Source organism: Dermochelys coriacea, chromosome 11 (genome assembly GCF_009764565.3).
Source record: "Dermochelys coriacea isolate rDerCor1 chromosome 11, rDerCor1.pri.v4, whole genome shotgun sequence".
Taxonomy (NCBI): domain Eukaryota; kingdom Metazoa; phylum Chordata; order Testudines; family Dermochelyidae; genus Dermochelys; species Dermochelys coriacea.
The window spans coordinates 57,155,135-57,180,768 of NC_050078.2; the positions used below are offsets into that span (position 1 = coordinate 57,155,135).

At 44.0% G+C, this 25,634-nt stretch overlaps 1 protein-coding gene across 1 annotated transcript in view; it reads right to left on the minus strand.

Moving 5' to 3' along the window:
* DNAH7 (dynein axonemal heavy chain 7) overlaps window positions 1-25,634 on the minus strand; it is a 308,475-nt gene that overhangs the window by 224,596 nt on the left and 58,245 nt on the right. Inside the window, exons 13-14 of the mRNA XM_038420958.2 lie at window positions 3,025-3,152; window positions 2,686-2,764 (exon numbers count right to left, since the gene is read on the minus strand). Of these exons, the coding sequence (XP_038276886.1) occupies window positions 2,686-2,764; window positions 3,025-3,152 (207 nt within the window). The remainder of the gene's footprint in view (window positions 1-2,685; window positions 2,765-3,024; window positions 3,153-25,634) is intronic.

Genomic DNA, 25,634 nt, shown 5'->3' on the forward strand with positions numbered 1-25,634 from the left:
GTGTTAACTCCTTATCTGTTCCACCCTTGTTTTTAGCAGTGACATTCAAGTACCTTTTCCAGACCTGAAGAAGAGCTCTGTGGAAGCTCGAAAGCTTGTCTCTATCACCAACAGAAGTTGGTCTAATAAAAGGCATTGCCTCGCTCATGCTCAAATAAATTTGTTAGTTTCTAAGGTGCCACAAGTATTCCTTTTCTTTTTGCAAATACAGACTAACACAGCTGCTACTCTGAAATTTGTCTCTCTAATATACTGGGACCAACATGGCTACAACACCACAGCAAAAATAATTAATGTGATGACAGAAATTAATCAATGAAATAATTCTTAGAAAGGTACAATCTGTCCAGTAAAATGTATACCACCACTATCTTTTAAACAATAGTTTATATCCAGTAGAATATATTAATGGCTTCTGGCTCTGGGGAACACTGGTCTTTTCAAAATATAGCCTATATAAAATTTAAAATAGCATTGTAGCTAAAAGACAAAGGAGTTATCAGGAGGGATTTGATCTCAGTGCAAAATAATAAGCCACACCTGGAAAAACTTAATATGGTGTTTATTTGACATAAAACTGCACCAATAGAAACTCAATGTTTCAAGATGGCACACATTTCATGTCTTTTAAAGCTTTCTTTTTCACTTGAAAAAGTCTCAGAGTGTTGTCATTGTTCAGTTAGACTTTCAGTGTAAAAACAAAGCATTTAGATTCTGATTCAGCTAAGCATTCATTTGCTTGATTAACTTTAAGTACACACCTATGTCCCACTGACTTAAAATTAAGCACCTACATAAGTGATTTGCTGAATAAGAATGAACTTAAGCACATGCTTAATTTTAAACATGTGTTTAAGTACTTTGCTGAGTTGGAGCCTGAGTATGCCAGAGTGGCCACTGGGACTTGATCATCAAACTGGTATCTATAATGTGATGGGATTTTATAGTTATTGAGATGGATGATCACACACAAGCCACACATCTGACACATTTTAAATGACAGCTCAATACATGACTTATAGGCAGAAGTACTTTATATATAAATTACAGGCAGAATGTTTCTGAAAGTTTTCTGTGCAGTACCAACTCCTCTCTAAGTTCTAATCAGACACTTGTCTGCTTCCCTGGAAGTTCCTGTCTGTCACTATAGCTACTAATTCAGAGATCAAAAGGGAATATTAACATTTAGATTAATCTTGGGTGAAATAATGTCATTGTCTATATGTCTCTTTGAAGTTTGTGATAGACTGCCTCCTGGATAAATAGCCCTATGATAATTTATGTAACTAATTACTGGTGGTGTTTAGAAAACAGAAGGTTACATCAAAAGCCTATTGTTTACCCAGGTCAAGTGGATGCTAGAACACTGTATAAAAAGACCCTTGCATCCTGATCCTTTTTATCTCAGATCTGCTTGAGGTTTCATGCAGAGGAAGCCTAAGCCAGAAGGACTGAGATCCCTGTTCTGACTGGACACCCTGAAATATAAACATTGGATTATAACCTATAAACTAATTCTAAAAGAACTCTTTGCAACTACAAAGCTCACCATCTCTCCTATGTATCTGAACCTCAAGAATTGAACTCATGTCTGTATGTATATTGATCTTTTAACAATACTCTCTCTCTTTTCTTTTTTAATAAATTTTAGTTCAGTTAATAGAAATAGGCTATTAGCATTTGGATAAGATTTGGAATATTCATTAACCTGGGACGTAATGTGTCCAATCCTTTGGGATTGCTAGAACCTTTTCTTTGATATGATAAAATAAGATTTTCATAAATCTTCATCATATTTGATTTGGGTACCTTTAAAGGAAATGTGCTGTTGGTTTCTGGGAAACCAGGTTGAATAAAGAAGCTGTTTTGTGCTGGCTTGGTAAATCTAAGTATTAAAAGTATTAAAATATCCACCAACTTTGGGGATTGACTGTCCATTCTTTGCAGTTCACCTTAATTGAGTGACCTCAGCTGACCCCCCACTGGGACCCCGGTCATAGCTGTATGAAAGAAATTATGTTCTCAATCCAGTTTCTAACAGGCATGTTCTCTATAACATATAAATCACTATTGGCACCTACTAGCACTAACTGGAAGGGGATAGGAATCTAACTGTCCACTTGCTAATAAAAATGGGGTGTGCAATCTTGGTCCTATTGAGATCAGTGGCAAAACTCCCACTAACTTATAGACTCATAGGTTTTAAAGTCCAAAGGGACCATCATGATCATCTAGTCTGACCTCCTGCAAATTGCAGGAACCTTGCCCATCCACTCCTGTAATTGATCCATAACCTCTGACTGACTTACTGTAGTCCTCAAATCATGATTTAAAGACTTCAAGTTACAAAGAATCCACATTTACACTAGTTTAAACCTGCAAGTGACCCATGCCCCATGTTGCAGAGGAAGGCAAAAAAAACAACAACCCCAGCATCTCTGACACTCTGACCTGGGAGAAAATTCCTTCCTGATCCCAAATAGGGCCATCAGTTAGACCATGAGCATGTGGGCAAGACCCACTAGCCAGACACCTTGAGAAAGAACTTTCTGTAGTAACTCAAAGTCTCATCAGGGCCATATATGAGGCAACTTGATTAAGCTTACATGGTCATTGTGTATCCAAGATCAGATCAAGATATTAGTAATTATACCTTTCTTGTAGTATATAAGAAGAAATGTATACCTTAAGTTCCATTAACTCCTGTGTATTTGATGGAGTGGTAAGAGCTTTCTCGGCTATCTTCTCAAATTCATCACATAACCTGAAATATATAAAAGAGAGCCAAAGTCTGATATGTGTGTCTATACATGTAACATGCTTCTCTGCCTAAATATTCACATAAGGGCAAAAAATCATTAGTTTGTTTAAGTAAAGACTGAATGAAAAACTAACATATCTTAACAGCTCTGTGCAGTATAGATTATAGTAAAAATATAGATTAAAGATACTTTTCAAGTGTTTACAAAATTTAGCACTCGAAATAAAATAATGTACATTTACTTATGAAATTTTGAGATTTACCTCAGGTTTATATCTTGATGATCTTTGAACATTTTGGCAACAATTTTTCCAAAAATTGCATCTGCTCGCTTTGCCAAAGCCCTAATCAATTCATCACAGTGCAGCTCAAACATTCCTAGACGAAGGTACTAGAACACAAGTGTAAAAATTAACATGGTATATGACACATGGTATATGAAAGAAACAATAAATTATCCTAAATAGCAGTATTCATAATGCTTTCTTTGTTGATCTGTTACAATCTTACAGTACCAGTTTTTAATTATGAAGAGTACGTAAGATGTGGAGATCTTGACATTCTTTTCAGTAAGACATTACTAGTCTTTTGCTCATGGTACAGAGAAAAGATTGTTAGCAAGGGATGCCTACTACCATCAGTTCTAGAGGGCAGTTCCTGTATGCCTCTTCACCAATGTCTTTAGTAGCAATAGTTTTGATTCAATTTAAATTTTGCTCTCATTTACAATAATATAAATCCAGAATAATTCCACTGACTTCACTGGAGTAGTAATGTAAGCAAGAGACGCATCAGGTCCTAAAAGTGTTTGACTATATACTCAATTCCTACCCACACACTAGTGGTCAAATAAATTGTGGTGTAATTTCATTAACTTCAATGGAGTTACATTTGGAATGAATTTGGTCCAGGGGGGAGAAGGATCATACATTTGTGCACTTCAGTAGGGAGTATTTAAAGAAAGCTATTGTAGAATTTTATTTCAGCATGAGTTCAAATGTTGCTAGAATGAACTCTCCAAGCCTAAGTCTTCAATACCTAAAATTGCCGAATAAGAAGTTACTTACTTGTACAGTAACTGGAGTTCTTTGAGACGTGTTGTTCATATGCACATTCCACGAATCATAATGTGCTTGAGTTCTGAATCTTTGAGCCAGCATTGTTCATATGGCCACATGCAGCCTGAGAGTCCCTGTAGTCCACATCAAGGGCATATAAGGGCAGCCTGCTAATACCCATTCAGTTTCCTCTCCACCACAGAATCCCACAGATAAAGGACTCTGAGTAGAGGGGGATGGAGGAAAGTGGTGAAATCTGCATATGGACAACACATCTCAAAGAACTGCAGTTACTGTATAGGTAAGTAACTTCCCATTCTCCCTTGGTGACTGCCCACATACACATTCCATTAATGGTGACTCCACAGCAGTGAAACTGTACAATGCAGGCAGGAGCTCAGAGTTTTTAGAAAAACAAAGACTGCAGCACTACTTTGCCAAACACAGCGTCTGACTTGAAGGCATCGGTAAAGATACAGATTCTTGACCACCACTGTTGCCACTGATCTCGAGGTGGTATGGACCATGTCAAGGGCCACCTGAAAGCTGGTTTTGTCCACCACAGAGTCATAGAGTTCAAGGCCAGAAGGGACCATTAGATTATCCAGTCTGACCTCCAGTACATCACAGGCCACCAACAGCACCCAGGACCCACATGCTAAATCCAGCAACTGAAATGAAACCAAAGAATTACAGCCCATGTGAGACTAGACTATTATATGCTATGGGGAGAGACCAAGGGGAACCAGGATCAAGGCCCTCACAGTGACAGGGAATGATTAAGTGAGATATACCCAGATAATTCTGGCAAGTAACCCACATTCACATCCTGCAGAGGAAGTCATAAAACTCCCAAGGTCACTACCAATCTGACCTGCGGGGAAATTCCTTCCCGACCCCACATATAGCTATCAGTTAGCCCCTGAGTATGTAAGCAAGAACCAGTCATCCACGCACCTCAAAGAGAGAATGCTTGGTGCCACCTCAGAGACCTGGACCACCCTACCAAATGTCCATCTGTAGCCATGGTCACCCCTTATGCTTCAGAGGAAGGAGTTTAAAAAAACCCTCCCCGCATATGCTCGCGGTGGGGGAATGCCTTCCTGATCCCCGACTGAAACACTGAAGCATAAGCTTTAGGAACATAAGACACAAACCAGATGCGAGACCCAGGGCTGTTGAGCCCTGCCCCCTGCCATCGCAAGAAAATCCATCATACATTTGCACTCAAATTTGTCCACTTCTTTCTTTAAACTAATTACTTTGTTTGCCCCAGTGACTGCTATCAGGAAGCTGCTCCAGAACCTGACCTCTCCGATGGTTAGAAACCTTCTTCTATTTTCCAGCCTGAATTTGTTGATTGCCATTTATATCCATTTGTTTTTGTGCCAACGTTGTCTTTTAGCTTAAATACTCTTTACCCTCCCTAGTATTTACCCCCTAATGTATTTATACAGAGTAATCATATTCTCTCTCAGCCTCCTTTTTCTTGACTAAATAAAACAAGCTCTTTCAGTAACCTCTCATAGGATAGGCCAGCCATTCCGTTGATCATCATAATAGTTCTTTATTCTCTGCACCAGTTCCAGTTTAAATTCATCTTTCTTGAACATGAGTGACCAGAATTATAAACTATATTCCAAATGAGGTCTTACCAGTGCCTTGTAATTAATACTTCTCTATTCCTACTAAAAATTAATATGGCATTAATACTTCTCTATCCTTACTGGAAATGCCTCGCTGAATACATCCTTGGATTTCATTTGCCTTTTTCACAGCTGTATCATACTTGTAGCTCATAGTCATATCCTGTAATTGATCACACATTCAGGTCTCTCTCCTCCTCTGTCGCTTTCAACTGATGAGTCCGCAGATTATAGAAGCAATTCTTAGTATTAGACCCTAACTGCAGATATACTTTGTAGTTCTGAATTTCATCCCATTCTAGTTTTCAAGGTCATTCAGATCTTTCTGTATAATATTCCAACCCGCCTCTCTTTTGATGATGCCTCCCAGCTTTGCATCATCAGCAAATTTTATAAGCACACTCCAATTTTTTGTGCCAAGGTCATTTATAAAAATATTGAATAAGATTGGTTCCAAGTCAAGTCCTTGAGGAACTCCACTAGTAACCTCCCTTTAGTCTGATAATTACCTTTCAGCATACCCATTCCCCTCTCCTCTTTAGCAAATTCTTTATCCACCTTACATTGCTGGTATTGATCCCCGCCTTCCCTAATTTAACTAAATTTCCAAAGTTTCCAAATGTGGTACTGTGTCAAATGCTTTACTGAAGGCCAACTATTGTACTTCCTGTTATAAAAAATGATCAGTTATTTTCTCAAAGAAGGAAATCCAGTTAGTCTGATATGATCTACCTTTCATAAACCCATGTTGCATTACACCCATTTACCATTTATTTCTATTAATTTAATTATTCTTTCCTTCACAATTTGTTCTAAAGCCTTGCATACTATTGAGGTCGAACAAACAGGTCTGTAGTTGTCCAGATCACTTTATTTCCCTTTCTTAAATATAGGTATGACATTACCTTTTCTTCAGCCATATGGTACTGCCCCCAAATAGATAGACTTATTAAAAATCATTGCTACTGAACTAGCTGTCTCATGTGCCAGTTCTTTCAACATTCTGGAGTGAAAATTATACTGTTGGATTTATTTGAACGCATAAAGCACTTTATGTTTTTCTTCCACCTCAGATATGGTAATTTCCATTTCTAGTATTTCCACCAGCCATTAGTTAAATACTGCCTTCATGAACATGTTCCATATTATAGCCCTCACTGAAAAATGAGGCAAAGTATTCCTTTAGTTTTAGGGTCATATCTAGATTATCCTTAATCTCCTTCCCATTTACACTGCATAGCAGTCCAACCTTATCCTTCCTTATTCTGATTTTATTTATGTAACTAAAAAAACCCTATTATTTATTTTAATTTCCTTGGCAAGAGCTAATTCAGCTTGAATTTTAGCAATTCTGATACCATTTAGTAATCTCAATGATGTAGCTCTCTTTGCTGATCAACTCCTTTCTCCATTCCCTATAAATTCTCTGCTTACTTTGCTTGATCTTTTTAAGGTTGCTATTCATCCGGCCAAGTCTGAAGCCTTTCCCTACAAGTTTTTTCCCCTTGCTTGGGATGCACATTTCTTTCAGATTGTTTTTCTACATTTGAAGAAATTCCAAACCTCCACATCATTAAAATCCTTGTGCTCTTCAATCCATCTGATTTCTTTAACTAATCCCGTAATTTCCCAAAGTGTGCCCCTCTGATATAAAAAATCTTAGGTTGACAGCCTGGTTTTGATTATTCTTCCATTTAATTTAAACTGAATAAATTTGCTATCACTCAATCCAAGGTTACTAAAAGTAAGACTAAAATTACATCACTTCTTGTTGTTTCAGTGATGATCTGATGAAAAAAACTGTCATATGTTGTAACAGGGACTGCTAACAGGAAGTTTCAAGAGGGAGTTCTTCAGGTGAAGGAGAAGCACATATTGGACCATTGGGGAAAGTGGCTGTCTGTAGTGTGTGTTTGTGCTTGGGGGTTACTTACTGTGTGCTGAGCTTGTGTTTGTCTGTCTGTCTGTCTGTTTGGTTGGTTGGTTGGTTGGTTGAAGGACCATGTGCTGTGGCCGGCAGTTGGAAGCTGTGAGCTTCTAAACAAGGTTTGAAATCTAGAAGCCTCTGTTCATTGGCTGAGCCTTAGTCGTGGGCAGGGCTATCAAAAAGGCCAGGGCTTTATAAAGCAATGAGCAAGCGACCAGGGAGCTTTGCAACCAGGGACCACTAACAGGGAGTTTCGAGAGGGAGTTGGGAAGGGGGCGAGGTACACTTGCCATTCTTTAAAACCTTTAAACTAAACTATAATCAAAACTTATTGATTTAAACAAAAACCCTATCATTAACCTAGGTAGCTGTAGGAGAAAATGCAGGAAGAACCCCAGCAGCAGAGTGGGGTCTATCCTGTGTGACAAAGCTCTGTCCTTGCCTCCGTGGATCCCGTGTTTCCTGGAGGATTTCGCTAGCCTCAAAGGCTCACTGTGACCCTCCACATAACCCTTCTTTCTCTAGAGACAAGGGTCACAGTCTACTTAGCCATTTTCATCATAAGCCAGCGAGGGAGGTGAAGAGAAGTTATCCTTCCTTGCACAGTCTCTGTTGTCTCCCAGTCTTGGTGATTAAACAAGGGGCAAAGGTGGGGGAGCGGGAGCCCGGTCCCACCCTCTACTCCGGGCTCCAGCCCAGGGACCCTAATAGTATCAGCTATGGTAGCTACCTTTTAGAAACATGACATGTACAATTCCCTGGGCTATTTCCCCCACAGCAGCCCTCACTTCCTCAAGCTCCACTTCACTCCTCCTTCCTTGTGCCTGATATGGTGTGTACTACTCAGCCTCTCCAACCACACAACTTCTTCCCACAGCTCCTGACACGCACTCCCACCTGACTCACGGGGTGGCTTTTAACTAGTTTCAGCCAGCCCCTGATTGGCTTCAGGTGTTCCAATCAACCTAGCCTTCTCCCTGCCTTCTGGAAAGTTCTTAATTGGCCCCAGGTGTCTTAATTGACCTGGAGCAGCTTCCATTTCACTTAACCTGGTACCAGGGATTTGTTTAGCCTGGAGCTAATATATCTATCTCCCACTATTTTTCTATAGCCATCTGGCCTTGCCCTGTCACATATCCCCCCCTCTGCTCAACACCATAGAGTTGGGCAACTTGGGACACCAGGCAGTACGCTTGTGACAGACCATCAGCATCGCCATGGTGACATCCAGCACTGTGCCGTATGCGGAACTGGAATGGTTGGAGGGATAAGAACCACCTGGTGACCCTTGCATTCTTTTCCTTATTCCGCTGCATCCACTGGAGGGGTGCATGGTCCGTCACAAGAGTAAATCGCTAGCCTAGGAAGTAATTACGCAGTGTCTCCATAGCCCATTTGACAGCAAGGCATTCTCTCTCGACTACTGCATATTACTCTTCTCTTGGGAGAAGCTTTCTGCTTAGGTAGAGGATCGGGTGTTCCTCTTCTCCTACCATTTGCGACAGAACTGCTCTCAACCCCACCTCGGAAGCATCTGTTTGTAAAATAAACTCCCTGTTAAAGTCATAAAGTCTATGAGTACAGGGTCATTACAGAGGGCCGACCAAAAGTCTGTAAATGCCCCCTCTGCTGCGTCGGTCCACTTTACCATGTCTGGACCTCGGGCCTTCACCGGTCTGTTAGGGGACTTGCCCTAGTGGCGAAGTGGGGAATAAACCATCGGTAGTAGCCTACTATGCCTTGGAATGCACGGACCTGCTTCTTTCGGGTCGGCCGGGGCCAGTTTTGAATTGCCTCTGGCTTATTCATTTGGGGCTTCACTATGCCCCTTCCCACAATATATCCCAGATACCTAGCCTTGCTAGCCCTATGGCGCATTTAGCAGGATTAGCAGTGAGGCCAGCCCGCCTTAAGGTGCGCAGTACTGCCTCAACTTTCTCCAAGTGGGTTCCCCAATCTGGCGTATGGAAGATGACATCATCTAAGTATGCAGCTACATAAATAGTATGGGGGCGCAGCAGCTTATCCATGAGGCGCTGGAATGTGGCTGGGGCCCCATGTAGCCCAAAAGGGAGGACGGTGTACTGGAATAGCCCATCCGGGGTGGAGAATGCTGTCTTTTCTTCAGCTTCTTTGGTCAGAGGAATCTGCCGGTACCCTTTTGTCAGATCCAGTGTAGTCAAGAATCGGGCACTACCCAGTCGGTCAACCAGTTCGTCGATGCGTGGTATGGGGTATGCATCAAACTGGGATATTTCATTCAGTCAGCGAAAGTCATTACAGAATCTCATGGTACCGTCAGGTTTAGGCACTAGAACAATTGGATTGGACCACTGACTGTAAGATTCTTCAATAACCCCTAATTCTAACATTTTCTTTACTTCGGCCTTGATTTCCTCTCTTTTGGCTGCTGGGATTCGGTAGGGTCTCAATGTTACCTTGGCTCCGGGGATCGTGCGGATATGGTGATAGATCTCAGTCGTCCGCCCTGGTAGAGAACACATCTCTGTTGCGATTAATCATGTCGGCTGCCTCGATCTTTTGGATTGGCGTCAAGTCGGATGATATCCTCACTTGCTCGTGTAAGTTATCCTCCTGGGGAAGAGTCTCCTGCATGACTAAGCATGTCTCTCAATCGTGCCAAGGTTTTAGAAGATTGATGTGATAAATTTGCTCCGATTTCCGGCAGCCTGGCTGCCTCACCTTATAGTTCACCTCTCACTCGGCTTCAATTATTCATAGGGTCCCTGCCACTGGGCCAACAGTTTACTTTCTGCTGTGGGCACCAGTACCATCACCCGATCTCCTGGTTGGAACCGTCGAAGCTTCGCTTGGTGGTTATTATAGGTTCGTTGGGTCTCCTGTGTGTCCTCCTCTCCAAGTGTTTCCGTACAATGGGCGTAACTCGGGCCATCCGATCTCTCATCTGCAGTACATGCTCAACTATGTTCCTTCCGGGATTTGGCTCCTCTTCCCAGGCTTCTCTGGCTATATCCAATATGCCCCGAGGGTGGCACCCATATAGTAGTTCGAATGGAGAGAAACCAGTGGAGGCTTGCGGAACCTCCCAGATGGCGAACATTAGGTAAGGCAATAGGGTATCCCAATCTTTCCCATCCCGGCTCACCATTTTCCTGATCATGGCCTTGAGGGTCTTATTGAACCTTTCCACAAGGCCATCTGTTTGCGGGTGGTATACAGAGGTCCGTAGGGCTTGTATATGGAGCAATGAACAGAGATTTTTCATCAACTTGGACATGAAAGGGTCTCTTGATCAGCCAATATCTCCTTGGGTAGCCCAACCCGGGCAAAAATCTGTACTAGCTCCTTAGCTATTGTCTTGGAAGCTGTGTTGTGCAGGAGAACAGCTTCCGGGTACCGGGTTGCATAGTCCAGTACAACAAGCACATGTTGGTGGCCCCAAGCTGTCTTCTCTAGGGGCCCTACCAGATCCATGGCTATCGTTCGAAAAGAACCTCTATTATTGGAAGAGGTATCAAAGGAGCTCGCAAGTGCGGGCGAGGGCTATGTAACTGACACTCCAGACAAGAGGTGCAGTATCACTGGACATCTTCATGTACTCCTGGCCAGAAGAACCTCCGCAGGATCCATGCCTGGGTTTTCTCTACCCCTAGGTATCCTCCAAACAGGTGACTGTGGGCGAGACTCAATATGACTTTTTGATGTTTTTGTGGCACCAGAAGTAGTTGTATCTCTTGCTCCTGCATTTTCACCACGCGGTACAAGAGATCTTTCTTCACTATAAAGTAAGGTCCAGGACCCCGGACCTTCCCATCCACGGGTATCCCATTGATCTCAGCCACCTCTTTCATGGCATTATCATATCTGGGGTCCTCCACCTGGTCCCACCCAAAAGTCTCTCTCCCGGGACTAAGCTGCCCAAGCTCCAGGGGCCGGCTTCTGCTTCTTCCAATGGCTTGCCGCCATCATGGCAGGGGCAGCTTCTGGCTCACCTTCTGTGGTGGAAGTTTCTCTGTTGGCTGCTCATGTCCATCTGCCTACTAGGGAGGTCTTCTGACCCTGGGTCAGGATCCGGGTTCCCAAGGCCTTCGCGGCCTTCATCTCTTTTTTTGTCTTCCGGGTCTTTTGGGGGGCTGAGAACAGATCCTGAGAAATCTCAGCAAACATCGGGGGTTGACATTCCCCTGGGGACGAGTCGCTGTCCTCAGGGTCCCCACCTCCCTCCAGCCTCTCCAGTGGGAATAAATTATCAAACCCTGGATAGTCCCTCCCAATGACTACAGGATATGGGAGTTTAGGAACTATGCCCACGGTCACCTCAATGGGGTTTCCCTGAACCTCTACCTCCACTGGGATGGTGGGGTAATAGCTCACGGCCCCATGCACACACATCACTGCTATGCGTTTGGCTTGTAGTAGCTGACTATTTTTTACCAGCTATATGAGGGTGATAGCACTCCCAGAGTCCACAAGCGCTGTAGTCTCTGCTCCATTTATCCTCACTGGCCTGGTGTAATTATGCAGGGCTAATGCGACCCCCGCGAGGTGGATAAGGGAGCACAGGACCTCCCAATCCCACAAGTTACATTGCATAGGCTCCTCGGTGCTGGGACACTGTGCTGCTATGTGTCCCCACTCCCCACATGCATAACATCTATAATTGCTTTTAATCATTCCCCTATCCCGGGGGTTAGGGAGTTTAGTCCCAGGATTCCCCCCCATTCAGGCCAATCCCTTCCTTCTGGGGTCCCCGCTGGTTTGCGCCCCCCCTTCTTCCACCTAGGACTCCCTGGGGGTTTGACTGCCCAACCTTCCAGGGTTGGGGTCGGGTGTTTGCTTCAAAAGGGGCCTTCCTTGGGTAGTCAGGTCAGTTCCCTGGCTGTCATCCGTCTTTCTACCAGTGCGATCATCTCGTCGTACTTGGACGGATCTTTCTGGCCTACCCATTTGCGGAGATCTGGCGGCAGTCCCCGCATGTAATGGTCTATGACCAGGGTCTCCAAAATCTCCTCCGGCCTGCACACCTCGGGCTCTAACTACTTCTGTGCGAGGTGTATGAGGTCGAATAGCTGGGACCTTGTGGGTTTGTTCTCCTGGTATTTCCACTCATAGAACCTCTGGGCCCTTACTGCTGCTGTTACCCCTGATCGTGCTAGGATCTCTGCCTTCAGACGGGTATAGTCAGTGGCATCCATGGCAGGCAAGTCAAAGTAGGCCTTCTGGGCCTCTACACACAAAAAAGGAGCGAGAATGCTGGCCCACTGCTCCTGGGGCCATGCCTCACGCTGAGCAGTCCTTTCGAATGAGAGGAGATATGCCTCTACGTCATCTCCTGACGTCATCTTTGGCAGACAACCAGTGGCCCTCAGGGTTCGTGTCCCGTCGGACCCCCGGGCCTGGGTGGTGAGTATCTTCAGCTGGTCCACCACCTCTCTCAAGAGGGCACGATCTTGGCTCACCTGGCTCATCAATAATTGATTGGTTTCCTGCTGTAGCCACATAGACTCCTGTTGTGCCATTGCCTGAATCCGGGTGGCCTCCTGCTGGGCTGCCATGGCTTGTACCAGAGCTCTTACCACCTCCTCCATTGTGGAATAAAGCAAACAAACAAAAACCAAAACAAAAAAAATCCAAAACCCCAGTGCACTTTTTTTTTAAACCTCTTTCTTCCACCACGCTGTGAACGAAATCCCATTTCTAACATCAGTTTTGACAAAGCTCTGTCCTTGCCTCCGTGGGTCCCGCGTTTCCTAGCGGATTTCACTAGCCTCAGAGGCTCACTGTGACCCTCCACGTAACCCTTCTTTCTCTAGAGACAAGGGTCACAGTCTATTGAGCCATTTTCATCATAAGCCAGCGAGGGAGGTAAAGAGAAGTTATCCTTCCTTGCACAGTCTCTGTTCTCTCCCAATCTCAGTGATTACACAGGGGGCAAAGGTGGGGGAGAGCCTGGGCCCACCCTCTACTCCAGGCTCCAGCCCAGGGACCCTAATAGTATCAGCTATCCACAGCAGCCCTCACTTCCTCAAGCTCCACTTCACCCTTACCTCAGGGCCTCCTTCCTTGTACCTGATATGATGTGTACTACTCAGCCTCTCCAACCACACAACTTCTTCCCACAGCTCCTGACATACACTCCCACCAGACGAACTGGGAGGCTTTTAACTAGTTTCAGCCAGCCCCTGACTGGCTTCAGGTGTCCCAATCAACCTAGCCTTCTCCCTGCCTTCTGGAAAGTTCTTAATTGGCTCCAGGTGTCTTAATTGACCTGGAGCAGCTTCCATTTCACTTAACCTGGTACCAGGGATTTGTTTAGCCTGGAGCTAATATATCTATCTCCCACTACTTTTCTATAGCCATCTGGCTTTGCCCCGTCACACCTGTTTATTGCACTCAGTGTAGCATGTATGATTACCTGTCCTGTGGGCGGATGGCGTATGTGTGCATTCAGTGCAAGAAGCTCCTGGCCTTCAGAGACCATGTACCACCACCAAGTGATTTAACAACCAATCAGGAAGGACCACTTGGAGTTCCTATTTCCCCAAAATATTCCCCCAAATCCTTACACCCCCTTTCCTGGGGAGGTTTGAGAATAAACAAGATGAGCACAGACCATCCTTGGATTTTTAACAGACAAAAAACCCAATCAGATTCTTAAAAAACAGAACTTTAATAGAAGAACAAAAAAAAAGATAAGAGAACAACTATGTAAGATCAAAATGGAAGATCATCTTACAGACAGTCAGATTCAAAAGATAGAGAATCCCTATAGGCAAAACCTTAAGTTACAAAAAAACACAAAAACAGGAATACACATTTCCTCCAGCACAGTGAATTTCAGAAGCCAAAACAAAGAAAACCTAACACATTTTTTAGCTAGATTACTTACTAACTTTACAGGAGTTCAGAGTAGCAGCCGTGTTAGTCTGCATTCACAAAAAGAAAAGGAGTATTTGTGGCACCTTAGAGACTAACAAATTTATTTGAGCATAAGCTTTCGTGAGCTACAGCTCAATTCATCGGATACATTCAGTGGAAAATACAGTGGGGAGATTTATATACACACACAGAGAACATGAAACAATGGGTTTTATCATACACACTGTAAGAAGAGTGATCACTTAAGATGAGCTATTACCAGCGGAGGGGGAGGAGGAAAACCTTTTATGGTGATAATCAAGGTGGGCCAACTCCAGCAGTTAACAAGAACGTCTGAGGAATAGTGGGGGGTGGGGTGGGGGGAGAAATAACATGGGGAAATAGTTTTACTTTGTGTAATGACTCATCCACTCCCAGTCTCTATTCAAGCCTAAGTTAACTGTATCCAATTTGCAAATTAATTCCAATTCAGCAGTCTCTTGCTGGAGTCTGTTTTTGAAGTTTTTTTGTTGAAGGATAGCCACTCTCAACTCTGTAATCGAGTGACCAGAGAGATTGAAGTGTTCTCCAACTGGTTTTTGAATGTTATAATTCTTGACGTCTGATTTGTGTCCATTTATTCTTTTACGTAGAGACTGTCCAGTTTGACCAATGTACATGGCAGAGGGGCATTGCTGGCACATGATGGCATATATCACATTGGTAGATGCGCAGGTGAACGAGCCTCTGATTGTGTGGCTGATGTGCTTAGGCCCTATGATGGTGTCCCCTGAATAGATATGTGGACACAGTTGGCAACGGGCTTTGTTGCAAGGATAGGTTCCTGGGTTAGTGGTTCTGTTGTGTGGTGTGTAGTTGCTGGTGAGTATTTGCTTCAGGTTGGGGAGCTGTCTATAAGCAAGGAATGGCCTGTCTCCCAAGATCTGTGAGAGTGATGGGTCATCCTTCAGGATACGTTGTAGATCCTTGATGATGTGTTGGAGAGGTTTTAGTTGGGGGCTGAAGGTGATGGCTAGTGGTGTTCTGTTATTTTCTCTGTTGGGCCTGTCCTGTAGTAGGTGACTTCTGGGTACTCTTCTGGCTCTGTCAATCTGTTTCTTCTCTTCAGCAGGTGGGTACTGTAGTTGTAAGAATGCATGATAGAGATCTGGTAGGTGTTTGTCTCTGTCTGAGGGAGCTTTTTAACCCTTTACAGGTAAAAGGATTTTGCCTCTGGCCAGGAGGGATTTTATAGTACTGTACACAGAAAGGTGATTACCCTTTATTTTTATGACAGGGGGCTATCCTGTTTATTGCACTCAGCGTAGCATGTATGATTACCTGCCCTGTGGGTGGGTGGTGTATGTGTGCATTCGGTGCAAGGAGCTCCTGGCCCTCAGAGACGGTGTAAGGGCTTTGGAGGCCAGGGTGGCAGAACTGGAGGAGCTAAGGGAGGCAGAGGTATGTTGATGAGGCTTTCCGGAACTCTGTAGATTTGTCCCACCTCTGGTCAGACAGCCCCTCCGCTGTTAAGGAGGATGAAAGGCCCAGAGAAGGAGAGCAGTCAACGGGAAAAGAGTTGGGATCCTTCTTCCAGATGATGTTGGGATATCCTCTCGCACTGAGGTTACCTCTCCAGGAGAGGGAACTCCAATCATTAGGAAAAGGCAGGTGTTAGTAATGGGAGATTCGATCATTAGAAACATAGATAGCTGGGTTTGTGATGATTGAGAGAACCATATGGTGACTTATATGCAGATCTCTCAAGGCATCTAGATAGACTTATGTGTAGTGCTGGGGAGGAGCACTGTAGTGCAGTGGTCGTGGTACATGTAGGTACCAATGACATAGGGAAGAGTAGGAGAGACGGCCAAATTTAGGCTGCTAGGAAAGAGACTGAAATCCAGGACTTCTATGGTGGCATTCTCAGAAATGCTTCCAGTTCCACGTGCAGGGCCAGGTAGGCAGGAAGAGCTTCAGAGTCTCAATGCAAGGATGAGACGATGGTGTGGAGAGGAGGGGTTTAGATTTATTAGGAACTGGGGAAACTTTTGGGATAAAGGAAGGATGGGCTCCACCTGAACCAAAGTGGATCCAGACTGCAGGCACCTAACATTAAAAAGGTTGCAGAACAGTTTTTAAACTAAGAGATGGGGAAAAGCTGATTGCTGCAGAGGCACACGTGGATCAGACAGAGAATTCTCTTAGAGGAGAGTCTATTGATAGAGATTCTCTACGTATTAGTCAGGAGGTGGAGATGGAAGAGGATGAAGTATGGGCCAGATCAGATGAGAAACATTCACATAAAGAATCTGACACATCAGAAAAGGGCAGACAAATAAACAGTGACAAGTTTTTAAAGTGCTTGTACACAAATGCTAGAAGTCTAAATAATAAGATGGGTAAGCTAGAGTGCCTCCTGTTAAAGAAGGATATTGATATAATAGGCATCACAGAAACCTGGTGAAGTGAGGACAATCAATGGGACACAATCATTCCAGGGTACAAAATATATAGGAAGGACAGAATAGGTCGTTTGGGGAGGGGGTGCAGTGGCACTATATGTGAAAGAAAATGTAGAATCAAATGAAATAAAAACCTTAAATGAATTCACATGTTCCATAGAATCTCTATGAATAGTAATTCCATACTCTAATAAGAATATAACAATAGGGATCTATTACCAACCACCTGACCAGGACAGTGATAGTGACGATGAAATGCTAAAAGAGATTAGAAAGGCTATCACAATAAAAAACTCAATAATATTGGGGGATTTCAATTATCCCCATATTGACTGGGTACATGTCACCTCAGGACAAAATGCAGAGACAACATTTCTCGACACTTTAAATGACTGCTTCTTGGAGCAGCTGGTACAGGAATCCACAAGGGGAGAGGTAACTCTCGATCTAGTCCTGAGTGGAGTGCAGGATCTGGTCCAAGCGGTAACTATAACAGGACCGCTTGGAAATAGTGACCATAATATAATAACATTTAACATTCCTGTGGTGGGAAGAACACCTGAACAGCACAACACTGTGGCATTTAATTTCAGAAAAGAGAACTATGCAAAAATGAGGAGGGTAGTTAAACAGAAATTAAAAGGTACAGTGACTAGAGTGAAATCCCTGCAAGCTGCATGGACACTTTTCAAAGACACCATAATAGAGGCTCAACTTAAATGTATACCCCAAATTAAAAAAACAAAGTAAAAGAACTAAAAAAGAGCCACCGTGGCTTAACAATCATGTAAAAGAAGCAGTGAGAGATAAAAAGGCATATTTTAAAAAGTGGAAGTCAAATCCTAGTGAGGTAAATAGAAAGGAGCATAAACACTGCCAAATTAAATGTAAAAATATAATAAGAAAAGCCAAAAAGGAGTTTGAAGAACAGCTAGCCAAAAAGTCGAAAGGTAATAAAATGTTTTTTAAGTGCATCGGAAGCAGGAAGCCTGCTAAAATACCAGTGGGGCCCCTGGATGATCGAGATACAAAAAGAGCACTTAAAGACGATAAAGTCATCGCAGAGAAACTAAATGAATTCTTTGCTTCAGTCTTCACGGCTGAGGATGTTAGGGAGATTCCCAAACCTGAGCCGTCTTTTGTAGGTGACAAATCTGAGGAATTGTCACAGATTGAAGTGTCAGTAGAGGAGGTTTTGGAACTATTTGATAAACTTAACAGTAACAAGTCACAGGGACTAGATGGCATTCACTCAAGAGTTCTGAAAGAACTCGAATTTGAAATTGCGGAACTATTAAATATGGTTTGTAATCTGTCCTTTAAATCAGCTACTGTACCCAATGACTGGAAGATAGCTAATGTAATGCCAATATTTAAGAAGGGCTCAAGAGGTGATCCTGGCAATTACAGACCAGTAAGTCTAACATCAGCACTGGGCAAATTAGTTGAAATAGTAAAGAATAAAATTGTCAGACACATTGAAGAACATAAATTGTTGAGCAAAGGTCAATATGGTTTCTGTAAAGGGAGATCTTGTCTTACTAATCTATTAGAGTTCTTTGAGGGGGTCAACAAACATGTGGTCAAGGGGGATCCCATGGACATAGTGTACTTAGATTTCCAGAAAGCGTTTGACAAGGTCCCTTACCAAAGGCTCTTATGTAAATTAAGTTGTCATGGGATAAAAGGGAAGATCCTTTCCTGGATGAGAACTGGTTAAAAGACAGGGAACAAAGGATAGGAATAAATGGTAAATTTTCAGAATGGAGATGGGTAACTAGTGGTGTTCCCCAAGGGTCAGTCCTAGGACCAATCCTATTCAATTTATTCATAAATGATCTGGAGAAAGGGGTAAACAGTAAGGTGGCAAAATTTTCAGATGATACTAAACTGCTCAAGATAGATAAGACCAAAGCAGACTGTAAAGAACTTCTGTCAAGGTTTCTTCCCCACTCTGAACTCTAGGGTACAGACGTGGGGACCTGCATGAAAACCTCCTAAGCCTACTTTTACCAGCTTAGGTTAAAACTTTCCCAAGGTACAAACTAGTTTACCTTTTGCCCTTGGACTTTCGCTGCCACCACCAAACATCTAACCAGTATATTACTCGGAAAGAGTCCGTTTGGAAACGTCTTTCCCCCCAAAATCCTCCCAAACATTACACCCCCTTTCCTAGGGAGGGTTTGATAGAAATCCTCACCAATTTGCATAGGTGAACTCAGACCGAAATCCTTGGATCTTAAGAACAATGAAAAAGCATTCAGACTCTTAAAAGAAGAATTTTAATAGAAGAAAAAGTAAAAAGAATCACCTCTGTAAAATCAGGATGGTAAATACCTTACAGGGTAATTAGATTCAAAGCATACAGAATCCCTCTAGGCAAAACCTTGTTACAAAAAGACACAAAAACAGGAATATCCATTCCATTCAGCACAGCTTATTTTCTCAGCCATTTAAAGGAATCAGAATCTAAGGCATATCTAGCTAGATTATTTACTAAATTCTGGTTTCATAGTAGCAGCCGTGTTAGTCTGTATTCGCAAAAAGAAAAGGAGTACTTGTGGCACCTTAGAGACTAAGTGAGCTGTAGCTCACGAAAGCTTATGCTCTAATAAATTTGTTAGTCTCTAAGGTGCCACAAGTACTCCTTTTCTTTTTACTAAGTTCTAAGACTCCATTCCTGTTCTGTCCCCGGCAAAAGCATCACACAGACAGAGAGAGAGACTTTGTTTCTCCCTCCCCCCAGCTTTTGAAAGTATATTGTCTCCTCATTGGTCATTTTGGTCAGGTACCAGTGAGGTTATCCTAGCTTCTTAACCTTTTACAGGTGAAAGGGTTTTTCCTCTGTCCAGGAGGGATTTTAAAGGTGTTTACCCTTCCCTTTATATTTATGACAACTTCAAAAAGAGCTCACAAAACTAAGTGAATGAGCAACAAAATGGCAAATGAAATTTAATGTGGATAAATGTAAAGTAATGCACGTTGGAAAAAATAACCCCAACTATACATACAATATGATGGGGGCTAATTTAGCTACATATTGGAATATTCCATATTCCATATTGGAAGAGAAGATTGAAGGTCTGGAGCAACAGGTAACGACCCTGCGTTGTATACGAGAGACTGAGGATTTTCTGGACCAAACTCAGGATAGCCTTCTAGGGGCACAAAGCCTTCTAGGGGCACAAAGCTCTAAAGATGTAGAGCAGGTTGCACAGAGGAGCCAAGAGGCCAGTGAAGAAGCTTGGCAACATGTGACCTCCAGAAGAGGTAAGCGGAATGTCCGGGTTCCAGTAACACAGACACAGGTAACTAACCGCTTTCATGTTCTCTCCACAGGTACCAATGCGGAGAGTGGACCAGATGATATGTCTGGGGGGAGAAAGCGGAAGGAGACTCCGCTGGTTGGGAGGCATGAGATGCGATGTCCTGAGGTTGGAGGTTCCACGACCACCACTCCCAAGAGGAGAAGGCGGGTGGTGGTGGTCGGGGACTCTCTCCTCCGGGGGACTGAGTCATCTATCTGCCGCCCTGACCGGGAAAACCGAGAAGTCTGCTGCTTGCCAGGGGCTAAGATTCGTGATGTGACGGAGAGACTGCCGAGACTCATCAAGCCCTCGGATCGCTACCCCTCCTGCTTCTCCACGTGGGCACCAATGATACTGCCAAGAATGACCTTGAGCGGATCACTGCGGACTATGTGGCTCTGGGAAGAAGGATAAAGGAGTTGGAGGCGCAAGTGGTGTTCTCGTCCATCCTCCCCGTAGAAGGAAAAGGCCTGGGTAGGGACCGTCGAATCGTGGAGGTCAACGAATGGCTACGCAGGTGGTGTCGGAGAGAAGGCTTTGGATTCTTTGACCATGGGATGGTGTTCCATGAAGGAGGAGTGCTGGGCAGAGACGGGCTCCATCTTACGAAGAGAGGGAAGAACATCTTTGCCAGCAGGCTGGCTAACCTAGTGAGGAGGGCTTTAAACTAGGTTCACCGGGGGAAGGAGACCAAAGCCCTGAGGTAAGTGGGAAAGCGGGATACCGGGAGGAAGCACAGGCAGGAAGGTCTGTGAGGGGAGGGCTCCTGCCTCATACTGGGAATGAGGGGCGATCAACAGGTTATCTCAAGTGCTTATATACAAATGCACAAAGCCTTGGAAACAAGCAGGGAGAACTGGAGGTCCTGGTGATGTCAAGGAATTATGACGTGATTGGAATAACAGAGACTTGGTGGGATAACTCACATGACTGGAGTACAGTCATGGATGGTTATAAACTGTTCAGGAAGGACAGGCAGGGCAGAAAAGGTGGGGGAGTAGCACTGTATGTAAGGGAGCAGTATGACTGCTCAGAGCTCCGGTACGAAACTGTGGAAAAACCTGAGTGTCTCTGGATTAAGTTTAGAAGTGTGTGCAACAAGAGTGATGTCATGGTGGGAGTCTGCTATAGACCACCGGACCAGGGGGATGAGGTGGATGAGGCTTTCTTCCGGCAACTCACGGAAGCTACTAGATCGCATGCCCTGATTCTCATGGGTGACTTTAATTTTCCTGATATCTGCTGGGAGAGCATACAGCGGTGCATAGACAATCCAGGAAGTTTTTGGAAAGCGTAGGGGACAATTTCCTGGTGCAAGTGCTAGGGGAGCCAACTAGGGGGAGCGCTTTTCTTGACCTGCTGCTCACAAACCGGGTAGAATTAGTGGGGGAAGCAAAAGTGGATGGGAATCTGGGAGGCAGTGACCATGAGTTGGTTGAGTTCAGGATCCTGACGCAGGGAAGAAAGGTAAGCAGCAGGATACGGACCCTGGACTTCAGGAAAAGCAGACTTTGACTCCCTCAGGGAACAGATGGCCAGGATCCCCTGGGGGACTAACATGAAAGGGAAGGGAGTCCAGGAGAGCTGGCTGTATTTCAAGGAATCCCTGTTGAGGTTACAGGGACAAACCATCCCGATGAGTCGAAAGAATAGTAAATATGGCAGGCGACCAGCTTGGCTTAATGGTGAAATCCTAGCGGATCTTAAACATAAAAAAGAAGCTTACAGAAGTGGAAGCTTGGACATATGACCAGGGAAGAGTATAAAATATTGCTCGGGCATGTAGGAAAGATATCAGGAGGGCCAAATCGCACCTGGAGCTGCAGCTAGCAAGAGATGTCAAGAGTAACAAGAAGGGTTTCTTCAGGTATGTTGGCAACAAGAAGAAAGCCAAGGAAAGTGTGGGCCCCTTACTGAATGAGGGAGGCAAGCTAGTGACAGAGGATGTGGAAAAAGCTAATGTACTCAATGCTTTTTTTGCCTCTGTTTTCACTAACAAGGTCAGCTCCCAGACTGCTGTGCTGGGCAACACAAAATGGGGAAGAGATGGCCAGCCCTCTGTAGAGATAGAGGTGGTTAGGGACTATTTAGAAAAGCTGGACGTGCACAAGTCCATGGGGCCGGACGAATTGCATCCGAGAGTGCTGAAGGAATTGGCGGCTGTGATTGAAGAGCCCTTGGCCATTATCTTTGAAAACTCGTGGCGAACGGGGGAAGTCCCGGATGACTGGAAAAAGGCTAATGTAGTGCCCATCTTTAAAAAAGGGAAGAAGGAGGATCCTGGGAACTACAGGCCGGTCAGCCTCACCTCAGTCCCTGGAAAAATCATGGAGCAGGTCCTCAAAGAATCAATCCTGAAGCACTTAGAGGAGAGGAAAGTGATCAGGAACAGTCAGCATGGATTCACCAAGGGAAGGTCATGCCTGACTAATCTAATCGCCTTTTATGATGAGATTACTGGTTCTGTGGATGAAGGGAAAGCAGTGGATGTATTGTTTCTTGACTTTAGCAAAGCTTTTGACACGGTCTCCCACAGCATTCTTGTCAGCAAGTTAAGGAAGTATGGGCTGGATGAATGCACTATAAGGTGGGTAGAAAGCTGGCTAGATTGTCGGGCTCAACGGGTAGTGATCAATGGCTCCATGTCTAGTTGGCAGCCGGTGTCAAGTGGAGTGCCCCAGGGGGTCGGTCCTGGGGCCCGTTTTGTTCAATATCTTCATAAATGATCTGGAGGATGGTGTGGATTGCACTCTCAGCAAATTTGCGGATGATACTAAACTGGGAGGAGTGGTAGATACGCTGGAGGGGAGGGATAGGATACAGAAGGACCTAGACAATTGGAGGATTGGGCCAAAAGAAATCTAATGAGGTTCAATAAGGATAAATGCAGGGTCCTGCACTTAGGATGGAAGAATCCAATGCACCGCTACAGACTAGGGACCGAATGGCTCGGCAGCAGTTCTGCGGAAAAGGACCTAGGGGTGACAGTGGACGAGAAGCTGGATATGAGTCAGCAGTGTGCCCTTGTTGCCAAGAAGGCCAATGGCATTTTGGGTTGTATAAGTAGGGGCATAGCGAGCAGATCGAGGGACGTGATCGTTCCCCTCTATTCGACACTGGTGAGGCCTCATCTGGAGTACTGTGTCCAGTTTTGGGCCCCACACTACAGGAAGGATGTGGATAAATTGGAAAGAGTACAACGAAGGGCAACGAAAATGATTAGGGGTCTAGAGCACATGACTTATGAGGAGAGGCTGAGGGAGCTGGGATGTTTAGTCTGCAGAAGAGAAGAATGAGGGGGGATTTGATAGCTGCTTTCAACTACCTGAAAGGGGGTTTCAAAGAGGATGGCTCTAGACTGTTCTCAATGGTAGCAGATGACAGAACGAGGAGTAATGGTCTCAAGTTGCAATGGGGGAGGTTTAGATTGGATATTAGGAAAAACTTTTTCACTAAGAGGGTGGTGAAACACTGGAATGCGTTACCTAGGGAGGTGGTAGAATCTCCTTCCTTAGAGGTTTTTAAGGTCAGGCTTGACAAAGCCCTAGCTGGGATGATTTAACTGGGACTTGGTCCTGCTTTGAGCAGGGGGTTGGACTAGATGACCTTCTGGGGTCCCTTCCAACCCTGATATTCTATGATTCTATGATTCTATGATTCTACAACTAATCAGGAGAAAGATCTTGGAGTCATTGTGGATAGTTCTCTGAAAACGTTCACACAGTGTGCAGTGGCAGTCAAAAATCAAACAGGATGTTAGGAATCATTAAAAAGGGGATAGAGAATAAGACAGAGAATATCTTATTGCCCTTATATAAATCCATGGTACACCCACATCTTGAATACTGCATACAGATGTGGTCCCCTCATCTCAAAAAAAGATATACTGGCATTAGAAAAGGTTCAGAAAAGAGCAACTAAAATGATTAGGGGTTTGGAACGGGTCCCATATGAGGAGAGACTAAAGAGGCTAGGATTTTTCAGCTTGGAAAGGAGGAGACTAAGCGGGGATATGATAGAGGTATTTAAAATCATGAGTGGTGTGGAGAAAGTGAATGTGGAAAAGTTATTTACTTGTTCCCAAAATATAAGAACTAGGGGCCACCAAATGAAATTAATGGGTAGCAGGTTTAAAACAAATAAAAGGAAGTACTTCTTCACTCAGTGCACATTCAACCTGTGGAACTCCTTGCCTGAGGAGGTTGTGAAGGCTAGGACTATAACAAGGTTTGAAAGAGAACTGGGTAAATTCATGGAGGTTAAGTCCATTAATGGCTATTAGCCAGGATGGATAAGGAATGGTGTCCCTACCCTCTGTTTGTCAGAGGGTGGAGATGGATGGCAGGAGAGAGATCATTCGTTCATTACCTGTTAGATTTACTCCCTCTGGGGCACCTGGCATTGGCCACTGTCGGTAGACAGGATACTGGGCTGGATGGACCTTTGGTCTGACCCAGTATGGACATTCTTATGTTCTAAACTCTGGGTGAGCTAGAGTTCACTTCATTGCTCTTTTCCAGTCTCTAAAAAACCCAACTCCCATAGAAAAGCAGCGGGAGACCCAGAATTCAGTTTCTAATGATTTTCAGCGAAGATTGCACAGGGTCAACCTCCCCACATTCAAGTCCCAAAAAGAACAAAAGGAATCAACTTAATTAAGTACCAACTTTATAAAATCTTATAATAAAGGAACATAATAAACAATAATTTTACAACATAACATGGCTATTTTATAACCCACATACATTAACTTCACGGTTATACATAAACATAAATAAAGAAAACAAATTAAATCTAAACAGGTCATTCCCCACAGAAACACAGTGAGAAGAAAGTTCCCAAAAGCTTAGGTTGAGTTCACCTGAGTCTCAGTTAGAGTCTTTGATGACTAAACTATACAGTCTACTGAGTCAAAAGCAACATCTTCCCTCCACTTTCTTGTAGGAATCTTCGGTGGGAATCCACGCAAACTCTTATTCCTCCTCTGCTAAAATCACTGTTAGCCAGTCAGCTAACTGATTAACCAACTACTCAGTTAAGTATATAGATTTTTTTTAAAAGCTTGCTGCAAAATTCAGAGTTAGCTAAAACAGCCTGCTTTCTGCTCCTGGGCTCAGCTTCTCCCAGTCCACATAGGGCACATGGCCTTTTGTGAAACAGGTCCCCGACTGCTTGCCCCCATGTAGTCTGAGTACAGCTAGAGGGAACCTATTGAGAATACCCAAAACCACCACACCCAATTCCAGAAATGTCTGGATGTGGAGTGCTAATTGTGCATCTGCCTAGCAACAATGACTCAGACATAACTCACTCCTACCCACAGTAAGATCTCTTAAAGACATATCTCCCTATTAGGCATGTAGGTTTCACTATCACATCCAGGAACAGGCCCTACCAATATTAGTAGCCTTTATTCTTCAATCTATATCTGGGAACTTAAATTCTCCCATTATGATGCAATTCCCAAAAGTATTTCTCTCTCTCTCTCTCATAATATTAAAGAGATCACTTCAGAAACTACGGAAGCAATCTCCTCCCTTACATCAGGTGTCTGTCAGCAAAGGAAGAGATAATTGTTTGTGGATCCAGAAATCATATCTGGCCAATAAACCTGGTGAGTGGCTGCTCA